General features: G+C 53.1%; 3 protein-coding genes across 3 annotated transcripts in view; 1 reads left to right on the top strand and 2 right to left on the bottom strand.

Annotated features, from left to right (window-relative positions):
• The window catches only part of LOC310921264 (olfactory receptor 14A16-like), a gene marked incomplete at both ends in the record, with an annotated part of 496219 nt that overhangs the window by 293642 nt on the left and 176637 nt on the right, over positions 1–25940 (top strand). The window lies entirely within an intron of this gene.
• On the bottom strand, positions 1260–7641 carry LOC310921148 (uncharacterized protein; the record flags this gene model as incomplete). Its single annotated transcript, XM_083881259.1, has 3 exons — positions 7418–7641; positions 6548–7231; positions 1260–1267 (listed from the first exon to the last, which is right to left on the bottom strand). Exons 1-3 carry the CDS (start codon positions 7554–7556, stop codon positions 1260–1262), a joined length of 831 nt encoding a protein of 276 aa, XP_083737385.1. The 5' UTR covers positions 7557–7641.
• LOC310921147 (serine/threonine-protein kinase PAK 1-like) lies at positions 16845–24128 on the bottom strand (the record flags this gene model as incomplete). The annotated part of the gene is made up of 6 exons (XM_083881258.1): positions 24064–24128; positions 22000–22063; positions 21394–21442; positions 20511–20620; positions 19740–19857; positions 16845–16946 (listed from the first exon to the last, which is right to left on the bottom strand). Exons 2-6 carry the CDS (start codon positions 22056–22058, stop codon positions 16845–16847), a joined length of 438 nt encoding a protein of 145 aa, XP_083737384.1. The 5' UTR covers positions 22059–22063; positions 24064–24128.

Genomic DNA, 25940 nt, shown 5'->3' with positions numbered 1-25940 from the left:
TGTTAACTTGAAAAATGTTTTGAAGAGAAAAACACATTTACTATTTTTATGTCTTCCAGTTTTCATAAGGAAATCTGGCTGGCTTTGTTTTGTTCTGGTACTGCAGGCTTCAGACCCATTCCTTGCAGTCGAATTGAAGATGTGTTTCATGGCATAGAATAGACGAATCTACCACAGAGAATGAAGGGTAACAGGTTAAAATTAATCTTATTTGGATTATGACTTGTGGTCCTTATAAAAACCCTTTCCAAGGGCTGGGTTTTCAAGCTGGAGGATGAAGTACAGTGAGTTTCTCTGGATAATGCTGGAGCCCATCTCAGCAGATGCAGAAATGGGACAGAATCCATAATTTGGAGTGTGAATTTTGGCTCCTGGCCCTGCCCCAAAGGAGAGACAGGATGTCCCCTGCAATGTCTGCATGGAGCAGACAGAAGAGATGGGGAAGTGTCTGCAGGGCCCCTGGGAGGGAATCTTGGGGTTCCTGTCAGCAGGATCCTTTTGTAGCTTCAGCCTGGGCTGGGCAGCACTTCCATCTGCAGCTTCCATGTGCTGCTCCAGCAGCTGCTGCTGGGGACCCTGAGGGAAGAGGCCCCGGGAGGGATGGAAATGCTGCAGGGACAGCACCAGCCAGGGCCAGGAATGAGCTTTGCCTTCCTGGCTGGTGCAATGAGGCTCCTTTGGTGCAAGAGGAGGCAAAGATAAAGTCAAGTTTAACAGTTCAAGGAAAAATGTAGAAAATTGGAAGCCTCTCAAAATGCCACACATTAGCTCTGGGCTTCAAAGTTCAACTGTTTTGTATTTCCCAGGTTTTTAAACAGAGTTTAATTGGGCATCTCTTGTCATTTTTTTCTGCTCTCCTGATCTTGAAAAAGAGGTTCTGTGCTCCTGTGAGATGCATCTGGAGGGGTGGTTGGCAACCATGGAACCCTCTGGGAAAGCACTTGATTGACTTCAGGGCAGGGGTGGAGAGCTCAGCCTGAGGACAGAACTGTTCCAGATGCCTCTGTCCATGTCCAGCTCCTCACAGCTGAGTCCCTGAACACACACGGTGGTTCATAGGGATTTATTTCCCCCTCCTGTTCACTTGGAGGTGATTTTGGGATCCTTTAGAGGAACATCTGACCAGCCCCTGTCCCCATTCCATTTTATTCTCTCCACTTTGGAGTTGGCCTGCTGGGTTTGACATGGAAATTGGTAGTGTCTCCCCGTTCTTCCCTCCAGGTCTCAATTGTAACATGTATTAAACCTGACAAATAGCCTCATTTATCTGGTGGGGAAAATGTGAGGTGGAGAAAGTTAATAGGATTTGTTTTCATGAACCCTGTGGCAGTAAAGAAAAATGAGGTTTGTCATTTTGGTGTGGTGCTGGGTGTTGGGATTTGTGAGTTTATTTCTTGTTATTGTTATTTATTAGTATTACTTTTCATTGGTAAGACTTTTAAATCTTAGATATTATTAAGCATGTCTGGATGTCACTCACTGGGAAAATTCCCTTGGTTTTCCCACCAAGATTAAACTGTACAGTCAATTTCAAGTAGTCAGTGGATTCTAAAGATGGAAAATCCAGTTAATGGTGGGTTTGGTGTGGTTTGGAGCTGGGGAAGGGTCTCATCCCCTCCCGGAGGTGCCCCAAGCCCGCTCTGCTGCCACGTCTGCACTGGCGGCCCCTCAGGGCTGCCCTGCCCTGGGGACATGGTGGGACCCCCCTCCTGCCAGGGCTGAGGCTCCTCATGGCCCCTCACAGCCCTTCATGGTCCCACAGAACCTCTCCTGGCCCCTCATGGCCCCTCATGGCCCTTCATGGCCCCACAGAACCTCTCCTGGCTTCTCAGGGCTCCTCACAGCCCCTCATGGCCCCTCACAGCCCCTCATGGCCCCTCACAGCCCCAGCAATGGGGCTCCTCCCAAAGGAGGAGGGGTCGGGCCCTGCTTGTTCTCCTTTCATTTCGGTCCCTTCCCAGCCCTGAGGAAAGAAAGGCTGCAATGGAGCCTTTCCCCAGCCTTTCCCTCGGGTTTCATTGCGGCTGAAGCTCCGTGCTGGCGCTGGCCCCAGCGCCAACATCCCCGCAGCCCCGCAGGCTTTTGGTGTCCCCCCGTGTCCATTCCCTGTCCCCGAGTCCCGCCCGGCTCTGGCAGCAGCAGGAGCCGCAGCGCAGCGGGCGCCGGCCCGGCCCAGCCGGGGCTCCCGGGCAGGAGCAGCAGCAGCGCCGGCCCCTTCCCACCTGCTCCTGCCTCGCCTTCCAAGGCCTTTGTCCACCACAATTCGGCACTAGAGCAACAATCACCCACCAACAGCCCTGATTGCTCAGGGCACGCCTGTGCTGCCCTGACCCAGCCTGCAGAGAAAAAAGGATCGGCTTCCAGCGCTGTTTTCAGCACTGTTTTACTCACCCTGAGGTGACAGCAGGAGGTGCTGCTGCCTTTGCCTTGGCAATTGTGGATCATGGCTGCTCTTGCCCCTCTTCTGGTGGCCACTTGAATTTTATCAGTAAAACTGCAATTGCCTTTTTTGATCAGTGGCACCCAGAGGTGGTTTTATGATAGGAAACTCTGGCATCATGAGTAGCAGATCTCCAAATGTTCACAAGTCCCTGAGCACAAAGCTGAGGAGAATTAAAGCCACACAGGCCACATTTGCAGCACTCAAACACAACCCTGTTGCTGCTGCTGCTGCTGAAATAGAATCAACTGGCAGAGGCCATCACAGAAATTCCCTCTGCAATGTCAAATAAAATGAAAAATAATCCACCAGGAGAAAGAGAAACCAGAACTCCTTGACTCCCTTCATTGCTTCCTCCAAGCAGCAGCAGCAGCAAGTGGAGATGGGCAGAGGTATTTGCAGCTGCTGCTGATCCCAGCTGGAGCCCAGCCTGCTGCCCAGGGCCAGCGGGAACCTGAGCCCAGCCCAGGCAGCTCCCGCAGTGTCGGGAGCTCAGCGCAGGCGGGGCCAGGCCCAGAGCCCCGGGCACGGCCGCCCATTGCGGGGCAGCGGCGCAGGCAGAATGTCCTGCGGCCCAAACCTCCTGCTCCTGCCACACAGCAGCGCCCATCCTTCTCCCCCTGCTCCTCCTCTCCCAGCACGCCACCAATTCCAGCTCCCAGGAGCCTCCCCAAGACAGGGCTCAGGCTCCTGTTGCAGCCTGAGTGTCCCTGCAGAGGAACAGGGCATCTTTCAGGCACTTCCACAAGCTCAGGCTTCTCATTTCATGAGGCATCTGGAAGGAAAATGGTCTTTTTCAGAAAGAAAAATGCAGAGGGAATGGATCAGAAATGATTAGAAAAAATGACCCTTTTTCCAGACCAAGTTCACTGAGTCATTCTCCTTTTGAATTTCTCTTTTTCAGATTCTTTCAGTCATCTATTTGGAGAGGTTCAGCTTGTTCTGGTGGTTATCATGAACTGATTGTGCTCTTGATTTAGATCAATGCATGAGATGTAGAATAATCTAAACTGAACACAAAAAAACCTCTGTCAGTCCATTTTCATGTTCTAGATCACTATCAAGATGTCCATGGGGATGTTGGAATGATTATCACACAACTCTCCACTTGTGGCTGCAGCCTCTGGAGATTCTTTCTCTGCATTCAGCCAGGCTTGTATTCTCTAACAACTCCAGATACCCTGTCATGTTTTCTTAGGGTAGAACAGTAACAATGAAAACCTCACCAATGGCACAGCTCCTCAGCCCAACAGGAAAAAAATGGACAAGTTGTAAGGTTCTCCAAATATTTGACCTGCTTTGCTGCCAGAGTTGTGCTGCACTCATGGTGTGGAAAGCCAAGAGAAGCTGCAGTTGGTGGCACATCTTGTGACAAAAGTTTGACCTCATTCTCCAGGAAAGGTTCTTGAAAAGAGCAGGCGAGACTGTGGAGAAGATTCCTGAAAAATTGAAACAGCTTTCCAGAAGTGAAATGGAAATGGAAAGAAACAATCCAAGATGCTCCGGTTTTCTATCTTGCACTACTTCTCCATCCCATTCATTCCAAATGGATCTCACCTCTAAGACCGATGGCTTAGTGAGTTTTAGACACTGTAAAATACCATGAGCTACACACAGTTTGCCTTCTCCTGTTCTTGTTGGAAAGCAATGCTGGAGCCACAAGTGCAGGGCTTGGGTCAGGCACGAATCCTACAGGCAGGGAATGTGCCCTGAGAGTGTGTGAGCCTCAGCAGGGCCAATGCCCAGCAGCGTTGCTGTGCTCGGGTTCCATGGAAGCATCCCAGGAGCAGCTGCTGAGGTCAGGAGCCATGGCAGGCACCAGGCTGCTCCAAAGGCCCTTGGCAGGGTGGGCTCCTGGCCTGGCTCTGTGTGCCAGGAGCCGGCAGCGCTGGGTGCAGGGAGCCCAGGGAGGGCACAGAAATACTGGGCTGGGAAATGCTGGGGGGGACAGCGAGATGGGCGTGTGCAGCCGGCCAGGGCACAGCAGCAGCACGCACAGGGGGCACAGCCTGCAGGACACATGGCCAAGGGCTGGGCAGGGCTGGCAGGGCCACAGGCATCCAGCCCTTTGTCCCCTGGGCTCTGGCAGCGCCTCTGGAGGCCCCACAGGAGGAACTTTCCTTTCAGGGCCTGCACTTTGCTCCACCCTGGCCCCTCCCTGAGGAGGCTGGCAGGGCTTGCAGTTTGATGACATTTGGCCTTGCTGCCCCTGCCATCCCACTGCCCCACAAAGAGCCCCGAGGCAGCCGGGAGGGACAGGCCCTGCTGTGCCAGGCCTGGGCTCAGGGCTTGGCCTTTCTGCTCCCTCCAGCCAAGGCAGGCCTTGCTCAGCACTGCAGATCCTGCTGCTGTGCCCCAAGCTGGCTCGGCCCCTGTTGGAAAGGGACTTGAGGTACCTCGATCCCCTCAGGGGGCACATGGGAGAAAACAACAAACTTCTCACCAGGGTAGAGAACAAATTTTAGTTGCAAACATCAGGCAATGATATAGTTGAGAAATCTTAAAGCAGCACGGAATTCCAGTAAATCACTTCACACAGCACTGACTGAGAAAACTCTGACCTGTCCAACTTATAGTTCTCCAAATTTTTAGAAGAGGAAGTCAGGAGAAGAGGGAGAGGGAGAGAGAGATTCACAGTCCCCCTTGGATCCAGCACCATCTCAGCTGCTGGGAGCTCTGGGGCCGTGGGATGTGTCAGTGTCACACCTGTGTCACAGCCTCACCTGCTCTGGCCCCTCTCACAGGTGGGGTTTTTGGGGTGCCAGGGGCTTGTTAGCCACTTTGGGGCTGGAGCAGAGGCTGCAGTGGCTGGGGCTGGGGCAGTGACCGCCCCACCTACAGAGAACTTGCCCTGGGCCGCAAACACACCCTGGAGATGTCTGGGGCCATTCATCATTTCTCTGCTCTCCAGCACCGAGGCAATGGACTGTGGCTGCAGCTCTGAGCTGGTGCCCAAGGCAGCCACCCCTGGCAATGGGGCTGCAGGGAACTGCTCTCAGGAAACCCCCCAAGAGCTGAGGAGTGCCCCAAAACACCTCAGAAATGTGGGATACCCCAAAATCTTTTCAGGAATGTGAAATATCCAAGAACTCGCTCAGTAATTGGCTCTCCCTCCTTTCATCATCCCCAGCCTTTGGCTGTCTCAATCCAGACCCCACCCCACCTCCCCAGTCCTATCCCTATCCCATACAACCCCTGCTGGACATCAAGACCCCTATTTCCTCCATTTCACACCTCCCAAACACCCTCCACCCCTCCCACCAGACCTGCTGTCCATCTGACACCTCCTTATTTGCATCCCACATTGCCCAATCCCCTTCTAACACCATCCCAATCTGAGGGGCTGTGGAATCCAGTAATTTTAGTGTGGGATTAAGTTGTTTCGAGTGGCATTGAGAGGTTGTGAGGTGACAAATAAAACCCCCTTGGTCCCTTTGAGCACCAAGACATGGAGAAAATTACACCAAATACCCCCCACACCCCCAAATGCTCCAAAGTATCTCTCTGAATCCCAGATTCCCTTGAAACACTAGAAAAAAGTGAGCCTATAGATGCCATTGATGAGTTTATTGATTTTTATCCAAATTTGTCTATTTTAAAGGGATGGAGATCAATCAAAAGAATACTAGGTACAACCAAACAAAAGGACCACCAGTGTCTTCCCAAAGGAGATTACAGTGAATGTGGGTCACCAGGGCTCTTCCCAATGGGGGTCATCCAGTGGGGGATGGAGTTGGAGCAGTGCAGGAAGCTCTTCCCACAGTTGGGGCACACACAGGGCTCCCCTTTACTGATGGCTCCGTTGGTGTCGGGTCAAGTTAGACCTGTCTGAGAAGCTCTTCCCACATTCCCCACACTCGTGGGGCCTCTCCCCAGTGTGGATGCGCTGGTGGGTGACGAGGTGGGAGTTTTGCTTGAAGCCCTTCCTGCAGGCAGGGCAGCGGAAGGGCCTCTCATCAGTGTGAATGTGCTGGTGCTTGAGGAGATCGGAGCTGGTCTGAAACCTCTTCCCACACTCAGAACACTCATAGGGCCTCTCCCCAGTGTGGCTCATTTGGTGGATGATCAGCTGGGACCTCCGGTTGAAGCCCTTCCCACATTCCCCACATTTGTATGGCCTTTTCTCAGCGTGGCTGTTCTGGTGGCTGATCAAGTGGGAGCGCTGGCTGAAGCTCTTCCCACATTGCTCACACTTGTAGGGCCTTTCCCTGGTGTGGATCCTCTGGTGGCGGATCAGGCTGGATCTCTGGGTGAAGCTCATCCTACATTCCCCACACTCGTGGGGCCTCTCCCCAGTGTGGATGCTCTGGTGGGTGATGAGATGGGAGTTTTGCTTGAAGCCCTTCCTGCAGTCGGGGCAGCGGAAGGGCCTCTCATCAGTGTGAATGTGCTCGTGCCTGAGGAGATGGGAGCTGGTCTGAAAACTCTTCCCACACTCAGAAAATTCATAGGGCCTCTCTCCAGTGTGGATCCTCTGGTGGCTGATCAGTTGGGACCTGCAGCTGAAGCTCTTCCCACACTCCAAGCACTTGTGGGGCTTCTCCCCATCATCAAGCTGCTCATGGACCAGCTCAGAGCCCCGGCTGAAGCTCTGTCCACCTTCTCGGCTCAGGGTGAATCTTTCCTCCTCAGAGCACCCTGGGATGGGTTTGGAGCCCCTCCTCCTGCGGGATCTTCGGGGCTTTTCTTCCCCATTGGATTCTTGCACTGTGGAGCTGCTCAAAATGGCCTCATCTATGAGGTTCTGGTGTGGGGATTTGTCCTCCCTGGTCTCCAACCTCAGCTCCTTGTCTGGGGGAGGAAGGACAAGGAGAGGATGGGATTTGCCTCCGTGCCAGAGGGAAGGGGAAGAGGATCCCCCCAGTCTATCCCTGTCAGGACAGTGTTGGCAGTGGGATTGTCCTGCAACTGGGGGCCATGCTGGGCTGGGAGATGGAGCAGGAGAGAGGGGGAAAGGGGCACTGACTTCCTCCTCACCTGCCTGGCTGTCCTGGGACATTTTCCTCTTCCTTGCAGCCTCCTCCTCCACTTGGCCAATGTTTTGGAATGGGATGTCCTGATTTGGGGTGAAAACAAGGGATGAGCACATTGAGTTTAAGGTTTTGCCCAAGTCCATCTCTAGAGGTCACTGCCCATCTGGGGTCCAGAAAAACCTCCCAAACATCAACATTCAGCCCTGAAAATGCCTCCCAGGAGTTCCCTGTCTCTGGTCTCTCCCCTTTGGTGTTCAGGGGTTCCCCCTGTCCCAGCTGCTGGAGGTCAGACTTGTTCCAGGGAATCCCCCATCTACTGGGTCCCTGCCCTCCTCCGGCTGCTGGGAGTCCCAGGAATATGAGAACTTCCCCCCTTTTCCATCTCCTCACAGGGATGATGGAGGTTTTAGGGATCCCATGGTCCCTTCTCCCCTCATTCTCTGCTTTGGGGTGCAGGGGGTCCAAGGAGTCCCCCCTGCCCCTCTCCAGGCTGTTGAGGGTCCTGCCAATCGCGGCGCTCCCCCCTCTCTGGGCTCCCCACTTTGGGCTCCTGGGGGACACAGGGCTCTGCTCCTCCAGGCTGCCTCTGCCAGCAGCTGCCACTGGGACCCCCCAATGTCCCCCCAAGGGGCATTTTCCACTCACCTTAAGAGTTCTCCATTCTCCAAACATCCCCTCCAAAAAAACCCAACCCAGGGACCCCCCAGGATATCTGGGTCCAGCTCCCCCTCCCTGGTCACCTGTGGGATGGGGGGTGATGATCCCATGGGTGGGGGGCTGTGAATTCAGGGAGTGCTCAACCTCGTGGTTCCTTCTCTGTTAAGGGTAGAAGGTTCTTAGCTCAGGAACTGGCTGACCTCATTGACAGAGCTTTAAACTAGGTTTGAAGGGGGAAGGGGATGCAGCTGGGCTGCCTGGAAGCAGACCCAAGGGTGCTAAGCCTGAGTTAGGGCTGAAATCAGTAGCCCAACTGAAGGGCACGTACACCAATGCACGTAGCATGGGTAACAAACAGGAGGAGCTGGAGCTCATGGGGCAACAGCAAAGCTGTGATGTAGTCACCATCACAGAAACGTGGTGGGATGACTCACACAGCTGGAGCACTGCACTCCATGGCTACAGGCCCTTCAGAAGAGACAGGAAAGGGAGAAGAGGTGGAGGGGTGGCCCTTTATATTAAGAAGGCTTATGATGCAATAGGTATTGAAACAAATGAAGATTCAGTTGAATGGCTATGGGTGAGAATTAAGGGGAGAGCCAACAAGGCTGACATCCTACTGGGAGTCTGTTATCATCCACCCAACCAGGAGGAAGAAGTGGACAACTTATTCTATCATCAGCCAAAGAATGTTTCAGGATCATCAGCCCTTGTTCTTGTAGGTGACTTCAACCTGCCAGACATCTGCTGGGAACTTAATACAGCAGAAATGAGGCAGTCCAGGAAATTTTTAGAGTGCATGGATGATAACTTTTTGTCACAGCTGGTAGGTGAGCCCACCAGGGGAGAGACTATGTTGGATCTGTTGTTCACAAATAGAGATGGGCTGGTGGGAGATGTGGTGGTTGGAGGACGACTGGGGAAGAGTGATCATGAAATTATAGAGTTCTTGATATTTAGTGAAATCAGGATGTACATCAATAGGACTCTTTCACTGGACTTCCAGAGGGCAGACTTTGGCCTATTTAGGAGACTTATTCAGAGAGTTCCTTGGGAAGCAGCCCTTAAGAACAAAGGAGTTCAGGAAAGCTGGGTGTTCTTCAAAACAGAGATTTTGAGGGCACAGGAACAGACTGTCCCTGTGTGCCGAAAGATGAGTCAACGAGGCTAATGCCCAGCCTGGATGGGCAAAAAGGTTTTGGATGAACTCAGGAATAAAAAGAGGATGTATCATCTTTGGAAGGAGGGTCAGGTCCCTCAGGAAGTATTTAAGGGGATTGTTAGAGCATGTAGGAAAATATTAGGGAGGCCAAAGGTCAGTCTGAGCTCAAAATGGTGACTTCTCTTAAGGATAATAAAAAATGTTTCTATAAATACAATAATGGTAAAAGGAAAGGTAAGGTAAGGCCAGCCTTTGCTCTTTATTGGATAGGGGTAGGAACTTAGTTACTGCAGATGAGGAGCAGGCAGAAGTGCTTAATGCCTTCTTTGCCTCAGTTTTCAGTGGGAAGACAACTTGCCTTTGGGACAACTGCCCTCCTGGGCTGGTAGGTGGTGTCAGGGAACAGAAAGGTGCCTCTGTTATCTAGGAGGATGCAGTCAGAGAACTGCTGAGCCACTTGGATGTTCATCAATCTCTGGGCCGAGATGGGATCCACCCCAGGGTGAGGAGGGAGCTGGCAGATGAGCTTGTGAAGCCACTCTCCATCATTTATCAACAGTCCTGGCTCACTGCTGAGGTTCCAGGTGACTGGAAGCTGCCAATGTGACACCCATTCACAAGAAGGGTGGGAAGGAGGATCCCAGTAATTATAGACCAGTCAGCCTGACCTCAGTACCCAGTAAAGGTAATGGAGCAGTTTATATTGAGTGTCATCACACAGCACCTACAGGATGGCCAGGGTGTCAGAGCCAGCCAGCACGGGTTTAGGAGGGGTGGGTCGTGTTTGACCAACCTGGTCTCCTTTGATGACCAGGTGACCTGCCTGGTGGATGCAGGAAGGGCTCTGGATGTCTGTTTGGACTTCAGCAAGGCCTTTGGCACTGTCTCCCACAGCACACTCCTGGATAAGCTGGCAGCCCGGGGCTTGGACAGGAGCACTCTTTGCTGGGTTAGGAACTGGCTGCATGGCCAGGCCCAGAGAGTGGTGGGGAATGGTGCTGCATCCAGCTGGGGACAGTCACCAGGGGTGTTCCTCAGGGGTCTGTGCTGGGGCCAGCTCTGTTCAGTATTTGTACTGACAACATGGATGCGGGTATTGAGTCTTTCATTAGTAAATTTGTAGATGACACTAAGCTGGGGACATTTGTTGATCTGTTGGCAGGTGGGAGGGCTCTGCAGAGAGACCTGGAATGGTTGGATGGGTGGGCAGAGTGCAACAAGATGGAGTTTAATGAGTCCAAGTGCCAAGTCCTGCACTTTGGCCACAATAACCCCTGCAGTGCTCTAGGCTGGGGATGGTGTGGCTGGACAGTGCCCAGGCAGAAAGGGACCTGGGGGTTCTGGTCAGCAGCGGCTGAACATGAGCCTGCAGTGTGCCCAGGTGGCCAAGAGGGCCAATGGCCCCTGGCCTGGATCAGGAATGGTGTGGCCAGCAGGAGCAGGGAGCTCATTCTTCACCTGGACTCAGCACTGGTGAGGCCACACCTTGAGTGCTGTGTCCAGTTCTAGCCCCTCAGTTTAGGAAGGACCTTGAGACGCTTGAACGTGTCCAGAGGAGGCAACGAGGCTGGTGAGGGGCTTGGAAAACAAGCCAGAGGAAGAATGACTGAGGGAGCTGGGGGTGTTTAGCCTGGAGAAAAGGAGACTCAGAGATGACCTTATCACTCTCTACAGCTTCCTGAAGGGGGGTTGCAGACAGCTGGGGGTTGGTCTCTTTGTGCAGGCAGCAACTGACAGAAGGACAGGACACAGTCTTCAGCTGTGACAAGGGAAATATAGGTTGGATAGTAGGAAGAAGTTTTTCACGGAAAGAGTGATTAAATACTGGAATAGTCTGCCTGGGGAGGTGGTGGAGTCACCATCCCTGGATGTGTTTAAGAAGAGACTGGATGTGGCACTCGATGCCATGATCCAGTTGAGGTGTCAGGGCTGGGTTGGACTCGATGATCTTGAAGGTCTCTTCCAACCTACACATTCTGTGATTCTGTGATGGGACCCTGACTGGGGTTACTGGGAGCTACCAGAGCCATCCTGAGAATCAACTGGGAACACACTGGGAGCAACTGGGAATGACAGGATGCATACTGGTGACAACTGGGAGGTACTGGCAGGGACTGGGATAAAACTGGGGGCAACTGAACCATGCTGAGGGAACTGGGAGTGCCGGGCAATGACTACAAGGGCAACTGGGATATACTGGGAGTACCTGAGACCATGCAAGTTGTGACTGGGACTACACTGGGGGCCACTGGGAATGTGCTGGTGGGAACTGGGACCAATTGTGAGTGACTGGGGCCCTGCTGGGAGAGACTGGCATCATACTGGGAGTGATGGGGGTTTTCTAGGGGTAACTGGGAGAACTGGGAACACAGCAGACAAAAGAAGGAGGAACTGGTAGCAACTGGGACCCTGCTGGGGGCAAAATGTACCATACTGGGGAATAATTGGGAACGACTTGGCTCATACTGGGAGTGCCAGAGAAACTGGAACCACACAGGGGTGTGTGGTTACTAATAAACCTCCTTCCCCCCAAAAAAACAACAACCCAACCCAAACAAACAAACAAAAAAACCCGAAAAAAACCCCAAACAAAACCAAACCAAACCCAAACCCAAACCCAACCAAACAAAAACAAACAAAAGCACCTCCCGGGGACCCCCCATGTCCCCCCGAGGGCCATCTGCGCCTCGCCTTTGGAGCCCTGCCAGCTCCAAACATCCCCCCAAAAACCCCAAGCCCAGGGAGCCCAAACCCGGGATATTTGGGGTGAGCTCCCCCTCCCCGGGCACCTGCGGGATGGGGCTGACCGTCCCGGGCCGAAGGAGCTGGAGATAAAGACCGCTGAACACACGTGGGGCTTCCTCTGCCTTCTCTTCCTCTTGCTGCTCCTCCTCTTCCTCCTCCTCTGTCCCTCCTCTTCCTCCTCCTCCTCCCGGCCGGGGCACGCTGGGGCAGGGCCGGGTCACTCCCAGACGAGCTCGGGGCAGAGTAAGTTTGGGGGGAACAGAGGGAAGGGGGGGGGAGAGGGGTCCCAGGGGGATCTGGACCCCCCGAGGGTCCCCCAGTTCAGCCCCAAGTTCCCAGGAAAACTCCCCTTCAAAGGGCAACACCACTCCCGGTGATTCTGGCAGCGGAGCCCCGGGGTGGGCTGGGGGTCCCGGGAGGGTTTGGGTGTCCCAAAGAGGATTTGGGGGTCTCAGGGGGGATTTGGGGGTCCCGAAAGGGTTTGGGGGTCCAAGGGGGGATTTGGGGGTCCCAGGGGGGATTTGGGGGTCCCGGGAGGGTTTGGGGGTCTTTGGGCGGGGCCGGTGACAGAGCTGGGACCCCGAGCCGGGTCTGAACCTTCTCACTGTGCCCGGGCAGCGTCAGCGTGTTCAGGGAGATCCTGGGGCCCGGGGGGTCACCCCAAATCCCAGGGGAGCCCAAATGGCCAGGGAGCCCCTGCAGTGCCCCCAGCGCTGGATCTGCTGCAGGCAGGGGGGCACCAGCACTCGGCCCCCACCCCCCACCATCACAGGGGGGCAGAAACGGGGGAGGGGCACGGACAGGTCGGGGGGACCCCCAAAGTCCTGGGGGAGGGGACACGGGGGGACTCCCAGGAATCCCCGTGGGGGGATGAGGGGGGACCCAGGAGGAGTTTGGGGGGGCCGGGGGGGTCATGGGGGGACCCCCAGGAGTCTTGTGGGGGGTGGGGAGGGCAAAGAACAGGGCGACCCCCAGGATGGGTTTGGGGGGGATCTGGACTGGAGCTTCCCTGGCAGTGGGATGGGGATGGGATCTGCCCGTGGAATTCCATGGGAATGGGATGGCAGTGAGATCCAGCTACAGAGTTCCCATGGGAATGGGACAGCAGTGGGGTCCATCCTTGGAGATCCCACGGGAATTCCCATGTTCTCAAATTTTGCCCTCCCAAATCCCACATTTCCCAATCCCACATTCCCACGGGAATTCTGCCCTCCCCCCCTTTATGCTCCAGTGCCTCCCGCCCATATCTGACACATTTCCGGAGCCATTCCAGGCAGGAGTGCCCCAGGGCATTTGTCAATTCCTCAGCCTGGATCTCCTCCTGTTCCCGGCGCCTCTTGGTGACCTGGGCAGCGCCGTGGCCACCAGGAATGCCCCGGATCCCCGGGGGCTCGGGGGGAATGCCAGGAGTGGGAGTGACTGGGCTGTACTGGGATCCTACAGGGATCCTGCTGGGAGTGAGCAGGAGCAGCGGGATGGCCCTAAGGCTGGGGCTGGGGGCGCTCCTGGGGGGGCCAGGGGGAGTGGGACCCCCGGCCCCGGGACCCTGACCCGCCATTCCCGGCCCCGGGACCCCCCTGCTCCCCTTATCCTGCACAGGGACCCACTGAATCCCCCATTTCTGAGCACCAGCACCCCCTGCTCCCCTTATCCTGCACAGGGACCCACTGAATCCCCCATTTCTGAACACCAGCACCCCCTGCTCCCCTTTTCCCGGCCATCCCATGGCTCCCACCCTCCAGACTTCCCATGTGCTTGACTTTGGGATGGCGTGGAATGCCTTGGACCCCCATTCCTGCCTTTCCCAGCCCCCAGCCCCACCTTTCTTCAAAACCAGAGACCCCCTGAACTCTCCCTTCCCAAACACTCTGAGTGTCCCCACCCTGGTCCCCGCTTTTTTGGGAAACCCTGAACTTTCCTTTCTTGGGCTCAAGGACTCCCTGGAACTCCCTTCTACCTCTCCAAGTCCCTGCTCCCCATTTCCCTGACCCTGAGACCCCCCTGCACCCCCATTCCTGAGAACCCAGGTGCCCTTTTACCCCTTTGCCCTGCCCTGAGACCCCCCTGCACCCCCTGATCCGGCACCAACACAACCTTTTCCCGGCCACCCCGCCTCTCCCAGCCCCTAGACCTGTTAGCTGGGGAAAGAACACACAATCACGAAATTGTATGCGGTGCTTTATTTCAGAGCTCTGGGAGCTGAGCGTCCAGTTCTGATGACCCAAAATTTGGGCTCACCAACATGCTAAAATGAATACAATTTTATACCTTTCTTGTTAAATAAGGATTCGTGTTAATCATTAAACCCCATTGTTCCATTGATTCCATCCTGAGGAACAATAGTCTGCGTGATTCTTGATCAAGATTCTGGTTGGAGAAAATAATCATATTTCATTACCAAACTGATATTACAATTGACAATTCTAGCATGTGTCACACTAATGATTATATCAGTACAGATCCCCTGACTTAACTTTATTCTTTTAGAGCCTGTGCGTTCTACCAGGGTTACCCCTTTCTCTCCCCCTACCACCTGTGCAAAGTTATGCTTTATACTTCATTTAGTTAAAACAATAGCATGGAATAGCATCCTGGTTATAGTAGAGGCAATCCCCTGTTTTCGGGCCCTTGCTACTTCAGAAATCAATTTAACCCTATGCTATCATCTTGAGGGTCTCTGGTGGTCATTTGGGGAACATCCCATTCCTCCAATTCTCCTCTGATGCTCAAGAGCCTCCTACAACCACTTTCTTCCCCTACCAGTAGTTTTCCAGCTTCCTTCTTAGGAGGACTACTCTATTCTCAAGGCTAAGGTAGCCACTTGCACACATCAGTCACTGCACTGGGGGAATAGAGGGCTCAACACTGTCTGTTAATGCAAAGGGAATTCATGATTTGTTCCAGCTCAACATTTTCTCAAGACCTTCCTTCTCTGGGAATTGCTCACAAGCATTTCCTCATTTTACTGTGAAAATGTTTTTGCTGTCTGAAGCCACCTTGTGTCTTTCCTTCAGTAATTCAGAAAGAAAACCCCAATTGCCTCCTGAAACCCTTCTGCTCCCTTCCAAATCAGTTCACTGCTCAAGCACAAGGCACAGGCTCATCCCCATTCCCTCAGTGAGATAGGAGGTCATATTTTGCTGCACCTGATAGGTTATTAGAAAAAAGAAGGGAAGTTGTTTTTTCTGGAGGTTATTTAGGGTTTGTGTTTGTTCTAGTTAATTTGTTGGGTGTTGCTGTGAGCTGGGAGAGGGGCCAGGTTGAAGACCAGACTAAAAGGGAAGTAGGATAAGAGGGGAGGGGACAGAAAAGGAGGCGCTGGGGAGAGAATATAAGTTCCCTAGTACCCAGCCAAAGGGAAAGGGGACACGGTTCACCCTGGGCTGGGCAAGGGAATGAAAAGCAGCATTCTGTGTGAGTGTGTGTTGTGTGTGTGTTTGGCTCTTGGGAGAGCGAGATACACACCCAGCTCAGGTGAATCCTTACAAAGAAACAGTTCTCTTTTGCTTTGATGACTTTGTCCCCATTTAATTTCATCCAAGAGCTGGCTCCTTTCTAACACCTCTCTCCCAGCAGCTCAGGGCTGTGTTGCACAGCGCTTGCTGTGTGCCAGAGAGCACAAATCAGGCTGGGCTGGTGCCCCTGAATATTTCTGCAGAGCACTCTGCATTTCACCCCTTTGCTCTGGCCCTGGAGTGCAGAGCTCCAGGAGTGCAGGCGCTTCCTGGCAGAGCTGTGTGAGGCCCTTTTGTGCTGCAGATGTGACCTGCCAAGCTGTCCCTGCCTCGCGCTGGCCTCGGTTCCCCCGGGAGGCAGAAGCGCCGTGCCTGAAGGACGCTGCCCTGTGCTGGAGCCTGCGGAGCAGCCCGGCTCCCTCCCTGTGCCCAGAGTGCTGCACACACTGCTCACCTTTGCCAGGAGTGCCAGGGCAGGCGGCACAAGAGTAGGAATCCTCAGGCAGGCCTGCAGCCCTGGCCCAGAGTGCTGCGCCTTTCTCTCCTCCTGTGCAGACTGCGGGCGGCCAATGCCACCAGTCTGTGCTGTGCCCGGCACGGCTGCGCTTCCCCTCGGGAGCAGCCGGCTGCCAGCTGGGCTCTGAGAGCGCAGCATTCGACCGGGGCCACCAAGAGGCCCCCAGGGCCGGGCTGCTGCCTCTTGCAGCTCCAAGGGCCTCCTTCCAGCCTGCCCCTGCCCAGGCTCAGGCTGCTCCGGCCTCTGCCAGGGCTCTGCTGGGGCTCCAGCCTGGCCAAGGCGGGGCCTGCTCTCACCTGGCGCCCGCTGACAGCTCTGCACCAGCTCTGCGCCTTTCCCAGCAGCCTCCCTGACCTTGCTGCTTTCTCACTGGGGCAAAACTCTCCTCCACACACAGAGACTGCACTTAGGGATACAAATCCAAGGGGCAGGAACTCAAATGCTCTCCAGTCAGAGCTCAAGGCCTGCAGATGCACAGGGTGTTTGGGCTGCCCCACTCGTCCTTTGCTTCTGCCTGCAAATGCCACTGCCCTTTCTGCCTCAAACACAAGTGCCACAGCTGGGTAAAACCCAGCCAGTGGGCCACATTCCAAAGGCACTGTGGTCTGGAGAGGAAGACTGAAGCCTTCCCCACTTTCTAACCGTACCAAGGAAGCCCTCAATGTCATTTTCCGCCTCTAAGTTGAGAAGGAAATGTTGAGCTTTCTCAGAGGCTCAGAAGGAGGGGAATCTTTGAAAGGAGTTGAGATTTCAGAAAATTTATTTGTTTACAATCGATGCTAGTATCCTACACTAAAATCCTGTGCTACAGTCCTTCACTAGAATCTGAACTACAATTCCTAACTATAATCCTACTGTCTAATAATTCTCTGGACTGGTGATGGAGTAAACATTTCTAATGGTGGTGTCTTATTCTTCTCTCCTCCTTCCACTCCTTCACCATCATGATCAGTGGCACCAGGCTGGAGGTCGGCTTCGCCAGTGTTACAAATGGATGCTGCACAAAGGAAAAAAAAACAACAATAAGCCAATACTTTCCAAGATTAGAGCCTCAAAGGCAGGGAAATATTTTTTAAATGAAAAGGTGATTGAGTCAGAGTAGGTCTAAGGACCTACAGTGGGACAAGAGTGCCAGAGTTTGCTGCAAGAGCTGCTAAGTGCCCTAGCCCTGGAAAGATTTCAGATCTGAGCATCCTGATCTCTTTCAAGATGCCCCTGCTCACTGCAGGGCACTTGGACCAGATGAGCTTTCCAGGTCCCTGCCAGCCCAGCCCAGTCTAGGACTCCTGGCTGTTTTCATTTGAACAGCACCAAGAGTGGAGGTGAGGAGGAGGGGGCTCATCTGATGCCTTGCACTTGAGTGGAGGAGGAGCCCATCCCTGGGACACTGTTTCCCTGCAGCCCCTTGGCATTTTACCTGCAGCAGCTCCTGGGCAGATCAGCGCCGCGCCTCGTCTGTCTGCAGGCAGCAGCTCAGGAAGTCCCGCAGCAAAGGGGAGAGGAGCTTGGGCTGCTGCAGCTCTGGGGTCCCTTTGGTGGCTATCAGGAGCTGAGCCTGGAGAAGAAGGAAACACCAGTCTCTCAGCTGCTTCTTTCACCTCTGGAACTGCTCTCCCACATCCCATTGTTCAAGCTGCACTCTGCAGTGGCAGTTTCTGCCGTGGCACAGAGGCAGAGAGGACTTTCCTGGACCAACAAAAAACCCAAAGCCCGAGGCAGCCACAGCTTTTCCAACATGCAGCAGATCTTGCCTTGGCAGCTGATTTCATTGACTGACCTTGTTAGTGGAAACTACATCAGCAAAAGCCCCTTTGCTTCTCTGAGGATGCACCTGACCAGCTTGGCAGGCTATTTGGAAGAGGGACTTTGCTCTATTAACTCACTCTACTATTTCCAAGGATTATTACATGCAAAGCATCTCGGCAGTGCTTGTTGGTCCCTAAAGCACAGCTGCCATCAAACAAAAGTCATCAAGCTTTTTGTTTGTTTCTTCTCTCCAAACCACTCTTTTAGAAACTTGGTTGGGTTTGGGTTTCTTCCCTTCATTTCAGGAAAGAGAACAGTAGTTCTAAGATGGTTGTTTCCTGTTAGTGGGGCCATCTATGTGGCCAAAAGAGCTGGAACGACTTCTAAGCCAAAGCCAAATGTTGTCTGAGAAGGGAGATTGTTTGTGTGGGGTAAGGCTTGAGTTCCCCCAGTGATGCAACCAAAACTCCAGCAGATGCTGATGTGCTGCAGGGACATTTTCAGAAAGGGACCATGGTGGAAGTAGTTCCAGCAGATGGCAATGGGATTTTGTCCAATGGCACACAGAAGGTGGGCTGGGGGAGAAAGACAGCAGGATCAGAGAGTATTTACACCTTACCGAGCGAGGAGTTTCATTAGAGTAGGGAGGTTCTCCTTCCGCCATTTCAATGGCCACAATCCCAAAGGCCCAGATGTCAATTTTGGGGCCATATGGGTGACCTTTCACCAGCTCAGGTGCTCTCCACCAGTAACTGCCGACCTCTGAGCTGCGTCTACTCTGCTCAGGGGTGAGTAGAGCAGACAAGCCAAAATCAGCTGGGAAGAAAGCAAAAGACTGTTTTGATTTGAATCCTGTGCAATTAGGAAAGCAAGCAAAAGAATTGCCCAGTAGAAGTTGGAGAATGTGCTGTTGAATCTCCTGCAACAGTCCCTGCTCTCTTTCCTCAGGACTTTAGCCAAGGAAATATGGCATTGGCTACTTCCAAAATCCCCACATTTTTTACACTGCCTCCAGCAGTGGCTTTTGTTCCCCTGAAGCTTTAGACTTGTAGCTCCCTCTCTCTGGAAGGGACACACACAGAGCAATGCCACTCTGGACTGCTTGTTCCCTGCCGTAGGTCTGTGCATGTTGCAACCCTGTGGTCAGCTCACAGCAGGGCTCCCTGCACTGCCACCAGCACCATTTTTGGGGAGCTGGCAGTCACTCCAAAGCAGCCCCACACCCCCCTATCCCTGGACTGCTGCACCTGACCAAGAATATACTGACACAGCTTGACAGAGCCATCGGTCCTGAGGAGGATGTTGGGGCTCTTCAAGTCTCGGTGCATCACGTGGTGGGAGTGGAGGTAATTCAGTCCTTGGAGGCACTGAGAGAGAAACCAGAAACAGGAGGGCAAAAATCAGGGATGGGATTTCATCACACAAGAAAGGAAACAGCTCTCCAAGATTCCCTCTCCAGGGGAATGGGGAGGAATGGCAGAACACAGTGCCATTGAGAGGAAGAGCTTGCTGCTGCAACACTGGCAGAGCAGCACCCTTCTAAAGAAAGGCATGTCAGCTTGTCAAAGAGAATAGCAACTGCAGGTGTAGACTCTGCCCTGCAAACCAGCCAGGATGATGCTCCTGCAGTGGATGTGCTCACAAGTCAAGAGCATTTTGGCTGCATGGCTAACCTTTTCAGCTGAGCACTGAGAGAAATGAGTCTCTCTTTTTTCTTTGCTGTTCCTTTCAAATGCTGCCATCACCACCTTTGCTTTTACAGGCAAGGAATGCAAGGCAGGCCAAAGTTTAGAGAGGTAAGATGGAGAAGAGCAAATCCAAGAGCCAGAGTGAGAATGCAACAGCAGGAGAGAAGAGGACAAGAACAGAGTGCAGTGAGTACAGGGGCACTGGCAGGCAGTTCACATGGGATGCTCTTGCTTGCCCAGAGCATTCCAGCGACACAGAAACAAAGCCTGGCCCATGGAATGGCTCCTGTTGTGAGCCCCTTTCCCAGACAGTCCTGCCCCAGCCCTGGGAAGCACAGCTGGGATCCCTGACTGACCTCCCGACTGACGACAGCAATTTCGTCTTCTGTCATGTAGGTCTCCTTGACAGCGTCGAACAGAGTGCCTCCATCCATGAACTCCATCACCAGCCAGAGTTCTTCACGCACAAGGTAGCTGAAAGAAGGAAACAAGGCCATGCAGTGAACATGCATGTGTTGGTTTCTTTGCTTGATTCTTGTTTCTGGATCCCTTTGTGACAAGGACAGAATGAAAGGAATAGACATTCCCTCCAGGCTGGGCATTGTTTGCAGTCTGTGCACATTCAAGGAGAACAGCACATCTGTGAAAAAGGAGATGTTTTAGATGGCCAGCAGGCAAAAAGTGCAGTTTAGTAACAGCCAAGATGAAAACCTGTCCCACAGGGTATTTCTGGAAATAAGCACCTAGTGTTCCTGGCATGGACAGCCATGGAATAGAGGGGCAACAATCCAATGGGAAATCCTCTCTAGAATGCTTCATCAGCATTAAAGAAACCTTAAAAATCAATCCTGTAACAACATGGAAGCAGTGACCTTACAGGGTATTGACTTAGTATGGTAGGGTTGATGCAGGTTTTTGAACAGTTTTTTAACTATGTGTTTGAAAGCCAGGGAAGACTCATGCAGACAAAATATAGTCTCTTCCCATCCACTGGAGATGAGGAGAGAAATAATAATTACCCAGTAATTACCAGCTCTCTTTTCTGCCACTGTCCAAAGTGGGTTTTTAACCTTGCATGCTTTTAGTAGGTAAACAAACCTTCATGGGATGAGACCATGATCACTCACCTGTCTAAATAATTTACAATCTGGGGACTCGTGTTCATCCTCAGGACTCTGATTTCTGTAAGAATGTCCTCCATCATGAGTCCCTGAATATCCATTTTCTTGATGGCCACCTAGAATGACATTGAAAATCAGCAACTTTAGAAGTTGGTGGCACGAGACCACAGCACACATGGGATGAGTGATTTAGCAATGACACAGGTGAGCCTTGCCAAAGTGCCTTGGGATTAGACAAATTAGGAGTAATTAGGAAGTGACATTCCAACAGCTCATTTCTCGGCTCCTTTGGGGGCCACTTACAGGACACGTGGCCACTGACGTTTTGCCTTGTCCACTTGTTAGCAATCATGTCTCAACTATCACCCCCAAAGTTCTGAGCACACTCTCTGTTTCTCTGTCTGCACTTCAGAAGAAGTAAAGTGTGCCTTGCTACTCTGTGGATACATCTTGGGCTACAGGCAGGGCTTGGGGCTTTTAGGGAGGCCTTGCAGATCTCTCCCTACGTGCAGTTCCCACGTGCAGCACTGCAGGTGGCTGAGGAACTGCCAGGAACATTCAGATGTATTTGCTGGCAGCCAGAAATGAGAATTCAGCACTCTGAAGCCGTCGGCCCAGAGAGCAGTGAGATGCTCTAAGGCACCACCTTTGTTGGAGCAATTGAGAGTCAGGGAGAGCGTCCTTCTCTGAAAGGAACTGCTGCCCTCCTTGCCTTCCTCCTGGCAGCTGAGCAGGACGAAGACTGTCCCAAATGCACTTGGCAGGCTGGCACCACTCTGTGCTTCTTGTGCCTCTGCAGCACAGCTCTAGCCACAGCTCCAGCCCCAGCTGACACAAGAGAGGAAAGCCCTGGAGAGCAGCAGGATCTGCAGGGGCTCTTGACATTTACCTCTCCTCCTGTGGCAGTGTCGACCGCTCTGCAAACATCTCCAAAACCCCTAGAAACAAAAGAGCAGCAAAGAAAGGAGAAGCCATTTAGACCTTGGAGTGAAAGCCAGCCCAGACAGGAGATGTCTGCTGGAAATGCCTCAAACCTGCAGCATGCAGGAGGGCTCTGCCAGAAGGCAGATGATGCATTTTCCTCTCCAGTGCATGGGCACTGGGCCTGTTCCTGAAGCACTGGGCTTTAGTGCCTCAGCTCAAAAGGCCAGGTGATTCTTTCATCTTGAGTTTCAGTTTCTAAACGGGGCAGTTTTTATCCTGAGCACAGACTATTTCCTTCAGCAAACACTTGGGAAGGAATATTCCTGAGAACTGTTATCTCACTGCTGTGGCTGGGGGTAGGTTGCTGTTTCTGGCAATGAAATACAAGTGTCTTTGACAATGCCTCCTGACCACACTTACAAATTCTGGCTGGTACTGAGACATGGGGCAGACTAACCCAGTGTCTGAAGATGTTTGCAGCTTCAAAGTGCCTGACTTCACACTTGGTAGATATTCCAGCAGCAAATCACCTGCCCCATGACTGTGTAGAACAAACTGTAGTTGGACTCACCCTCTGCCAACATTTTCCAGTTCAATGTATTTCCTCCGGGGATTCTCCATGTTCACCATTTTCCCTGAGGGAAACAAAATGCAAGATGCTCACTTGAAAGCAGAGATCCCACCATGCAAGAGATACAAAAGGCAGCCCCACTGGGGCTGTACAGTCTGGCCTTCTGAGTCCTTTGTGCTCAGCTGGGTAACACCAACAAGCACAACAAGACAGGCAGCTCTGCAGTACAAGCAGGCCAGCACAGAGCCTGATTTTCCACAGGCCTTTGAAGAGATCTCTTGACAGAAAACAAAGCAGAGGGAGATGCATTCCCAGGAGAGGAGGGCACCTTCTCCACCTTGCAGCAGTTGGCCAAGAGAATGCCTTTCCCTTTGTAAAGCAAAGCAGCTGATGCTGTAAGCAATGCCAAGGGGGCCTCCAGCAGCAGCAGGAGCCTGAGCCGTGATGAGCAGGATGATCTGGAAGACGCCCTTGGCCGTGGCCCAGGTGGAGAAGCACAGTGCTCCTCCTCCCCCTGAAAGCAGGGATCAGTCCCTGCCATTGCACTGGCCCTCTCAGCCCCGCACACGTGCCCATCTTCCCGCGGTGGGCAAGGGCAGCAAGGACAGCAGTGCTCCCTCCTCAGGGGCTGGCGGGACACAGACAGCTGCCCAGAGGAGATGCTGCCCCTGGCTGAGCCCAGCCCAGGCCATGCAGGAGCCGGCCCAGAGCAGGGGCTGCTGCCTCGGGGCAGCTCCGCGCTGCAGCGGCCGGGCGGCAGCGGGACTCTCCCAGCTCAGCAAGGCTCCAGCCTCTGCACTCACACCGGCCCTCAGGGCCAGGGCAGCCACCACAACAAAGCTGCCAAAGCCCCAGTACCAGCCCTGACAAGCCATGGCAAGAAGGCACGGCCACACCCAGCCCCTTCCAAGCCGGGGACCCCATTCAGGACACAGCAGGATTGGCTCTGAGCTCAGACACACCCAGGTGCACATCAAGGCCCTTTTTGTGCCAACAGGGGATGGGAGACACAGAGTCACCTGGGCTCTATTCTCAGCCCCCCCAGGTCTTATCTGAGAGCACAGCACTGGCAGCTCTTCTGGGCAAGAAGCAGATTCAATGACTTGTGCTGCAGAGTCACAGAGGACTTGATGTGTGTTCCTCGAGACTGATCTGAGCAGGGCTTGGGTCAATGGGCAGCATTCTAACAGTCATGGGAATGACTGGGAATCAGGGATGGAAAAGTGCCATGGATCTGAGGAATATACAGCAGAGGGGCTGGAGGCTTGCTCCTGAGAAATGCCTACAGTGCACTTTGATCTGATCAAGCCCCAGGGATGTGTTTCTTGGACACATCTTTCTAAGAACAAAACTAGGATATTAAATACAGATTGTGATAAAATTATCTGTCCTTTACACAGGGGCACAAAAAGAACACATCTGGCTCTCTGTTTCTGCTGTCACCTGATGTTCTTTCAAAGGAGTTCTCACTGACAAAAATATATAATATTCTCATAAAATACCCATAGATGTAGTAGTGGTATTAAAAACAGTCATAAAAATGACACCAGTAAGACACATGGGGCAGAAGAGCTCCTTCAGGACAGAGAAAAAACTCTACCCAAAAAAATCCAGAAAAAAACCCAAACTAAAACCAAAACCACAACCAAGAAACAAAATGCCAAAGCCAAAGAAATTCTGTGAAGTGTTTTGCTCTGGGGATGGGTGAGAAGTCAGGAGTCTAAGGAGAATTTAGAAAGCTAACCATTCTATCCAGTTTAGCCACTAGCACACAGGACTTGACCACATCATTTCCTAGGTCACAGCCTTGTGCTGATGCAAGAACAAGCCCTGCTTCTGCCTTCAGCAGACAGGGAAGCTCAGGCAAAGCCCAGCACGTCCAAGCTGCCCTCAGAGGCAGCAGCAACACCCAGAGCACTCTCTTGCTGCCTTGGAGCACAACATTTCCTGTGGGGAGCCCTAAATGCCCCTGGGACACCCCAGTGAGGAGGATCATTTGGTGCAGCTGTGCTGACACGTGCACACAGTACACTGTCCCTCAGAGAAGAAAGACACCAGACGTACTCAGGAGCTCCAGGGAGTCATCCTCCACCTCCTGTTGCTGAGCAGCAGCTGTGTCACTGCTGGAGAGGAACCAACTGCCCGGGCTCCACTTCTGAGCTGGGGCAGCAAAGGCTCCTTTAGGTGACACTGCTGCTGCTGCTGCTGCTGCTGCAGGTGCAACAGAAGAGCCTGTGGAGATCTGAGACAACAAAGGAGTTTGTGTCAGAAAAGTGGCTGGCAGAGATTAGCCCCAGATCCCATTTCAAATGCAAGCCCTTAGGGAGGTGCTGTCAGCCACATGCAGGGCTCTGCCATGGGTTTTTTCTGATGTTCACTTCTCTAACTGGATGGGACAATCCCAAAGGCTGGTTTTACTCAATGTCATGGCCAGATTCGTTTTCCATTTTCTTTCAAAATCCATTTGCATGGATTTTCTTAAGGATGACTGCCCAACTGACCATTCCATTTCTCCCGAGGACTCTTTTCCCCCTCCAAGGGCTGCAGACACACTTGCAGCTCCTTGTTCAGATGTTCTACCTCCTCCCATGGAGTCCTCTTTCTCTCCCCCATCTTCAGAACATGTCCAACTGGCAGCGCTTCTGCCTGGGACAGTTTCTGGTCCTCGCAGGAATCTCGGGGCTCCTCGCTGCCAGTCCCTTGATGGAAATTTCTTCAGGCTGCCAGGCCAGATGTCAACACTCCCACCTGGAGTCAAAGAGAACAAAGCAGTCAGAGAGTGCAGCTTGTTCCTGTCAGCCAAGAGTCATGGACTGTGAGGAAAGGGAGAGACCAGATTCACAAGGGATACAGACAGCTTCTTTCAAGATCCATCTGGGTCACTGTGTTCACCTGCAAGAACCCCTCAAGAAACAAGGAGAGCAGGAAGAGGCCAGCAGGAATGCCTTCCCATGACTGCTGGCCAAAAGGCCAAAGCACTAGTCCCCTGTCCAGGGCAGCAGCTGAGATTCAGCCCAGCAGGGAGTGTCCTTCAGAGTGGCTGTGACAGACACTGGAGCAGGAGGGCACTCAGAGGCATCACCCCAGCCCCTGCTGCTCTGCTGGGGAAAGGCAAGAAGGGCAGAAAGCACCAGGTTGGTGACTGCAGTGGCTATGGCTCTTTAACTCACTGGTTTTTCTAGAGCCTCTTGCTCCCCAGGGAGAAGAATTCTTTCTTCTCTTCCTCCTGGAACCTTCATTTCTCCCTCCAGCCTCTCATCTGGTGTCCTGATCCTAGCCTGGGGTTGCTGCATCTCTGACTGAAGTTCCTCACCGAAGTTCTGTGAGGAAGAAGAAGAAGGAGACACTTCCATGAGTGGAGTGGCTGCCACTCCTCCACTCACCTGGTTTTTTAGATGGCGCCTCAGCCAATAGATGTTCCAGTGGTCTTGAAGTTGTCTGATCTGTTCTGTGTCTCTCCTCTTCACTCCCATGATGTCACTGGGGAACACAGACAGCTCTGCTTGTGCCTCTGCCTCCATGTTCTGTAGACACAAATGCAGAGCAAGTGACTGTGAGATGCTGCCCCTATCAGAATCCCAGCAAGCTGGGGCCTAAACAGGACAGCTCAAAGCCCATTTTCCAGGGGTCACTGGCTGAGGGGAATGGCTGGGTCCTGGCAGGACTCCAGCACTCAGCATCCTCAGCCACCAACAGCAAGAGCTGGCTGCTCAGAAACTTGCAGCTCTGCCTTGCACTAAAGACAGCACCCTCCAGGACTGGCAATTACTGTCCAGGAAAGCTGTGGTTGTGGTGTGACCACAGCTGAAGCCTGGTGGTCACTTGGCTCCTCTCTGGCCTCTTCTCCAGGAGCACACGGAGCCAGAGGAGAATCTTCTCTTGGTTCTGTGCTCTGTGGACAGACAGGAGCGTGAGACACAGGCCATTACCTACCATTTATA

This window comes from Zosterops lateralis (genome assembly GCF_965231275.1).
Source record: "Zosterops lateralis genome assembly, chromosome: 33".
NCBI classification, from domain to species: Eukaryota; Metazoa; Chordata; class Aves; order Passeriformes; family Zosteropidae; genus Zosterops; species Zosterops lateralis.
Note: the sequence above shows the minus strand (reverse complement) of the source record. Positions and strands in the feature narration are given on the sequence as shown.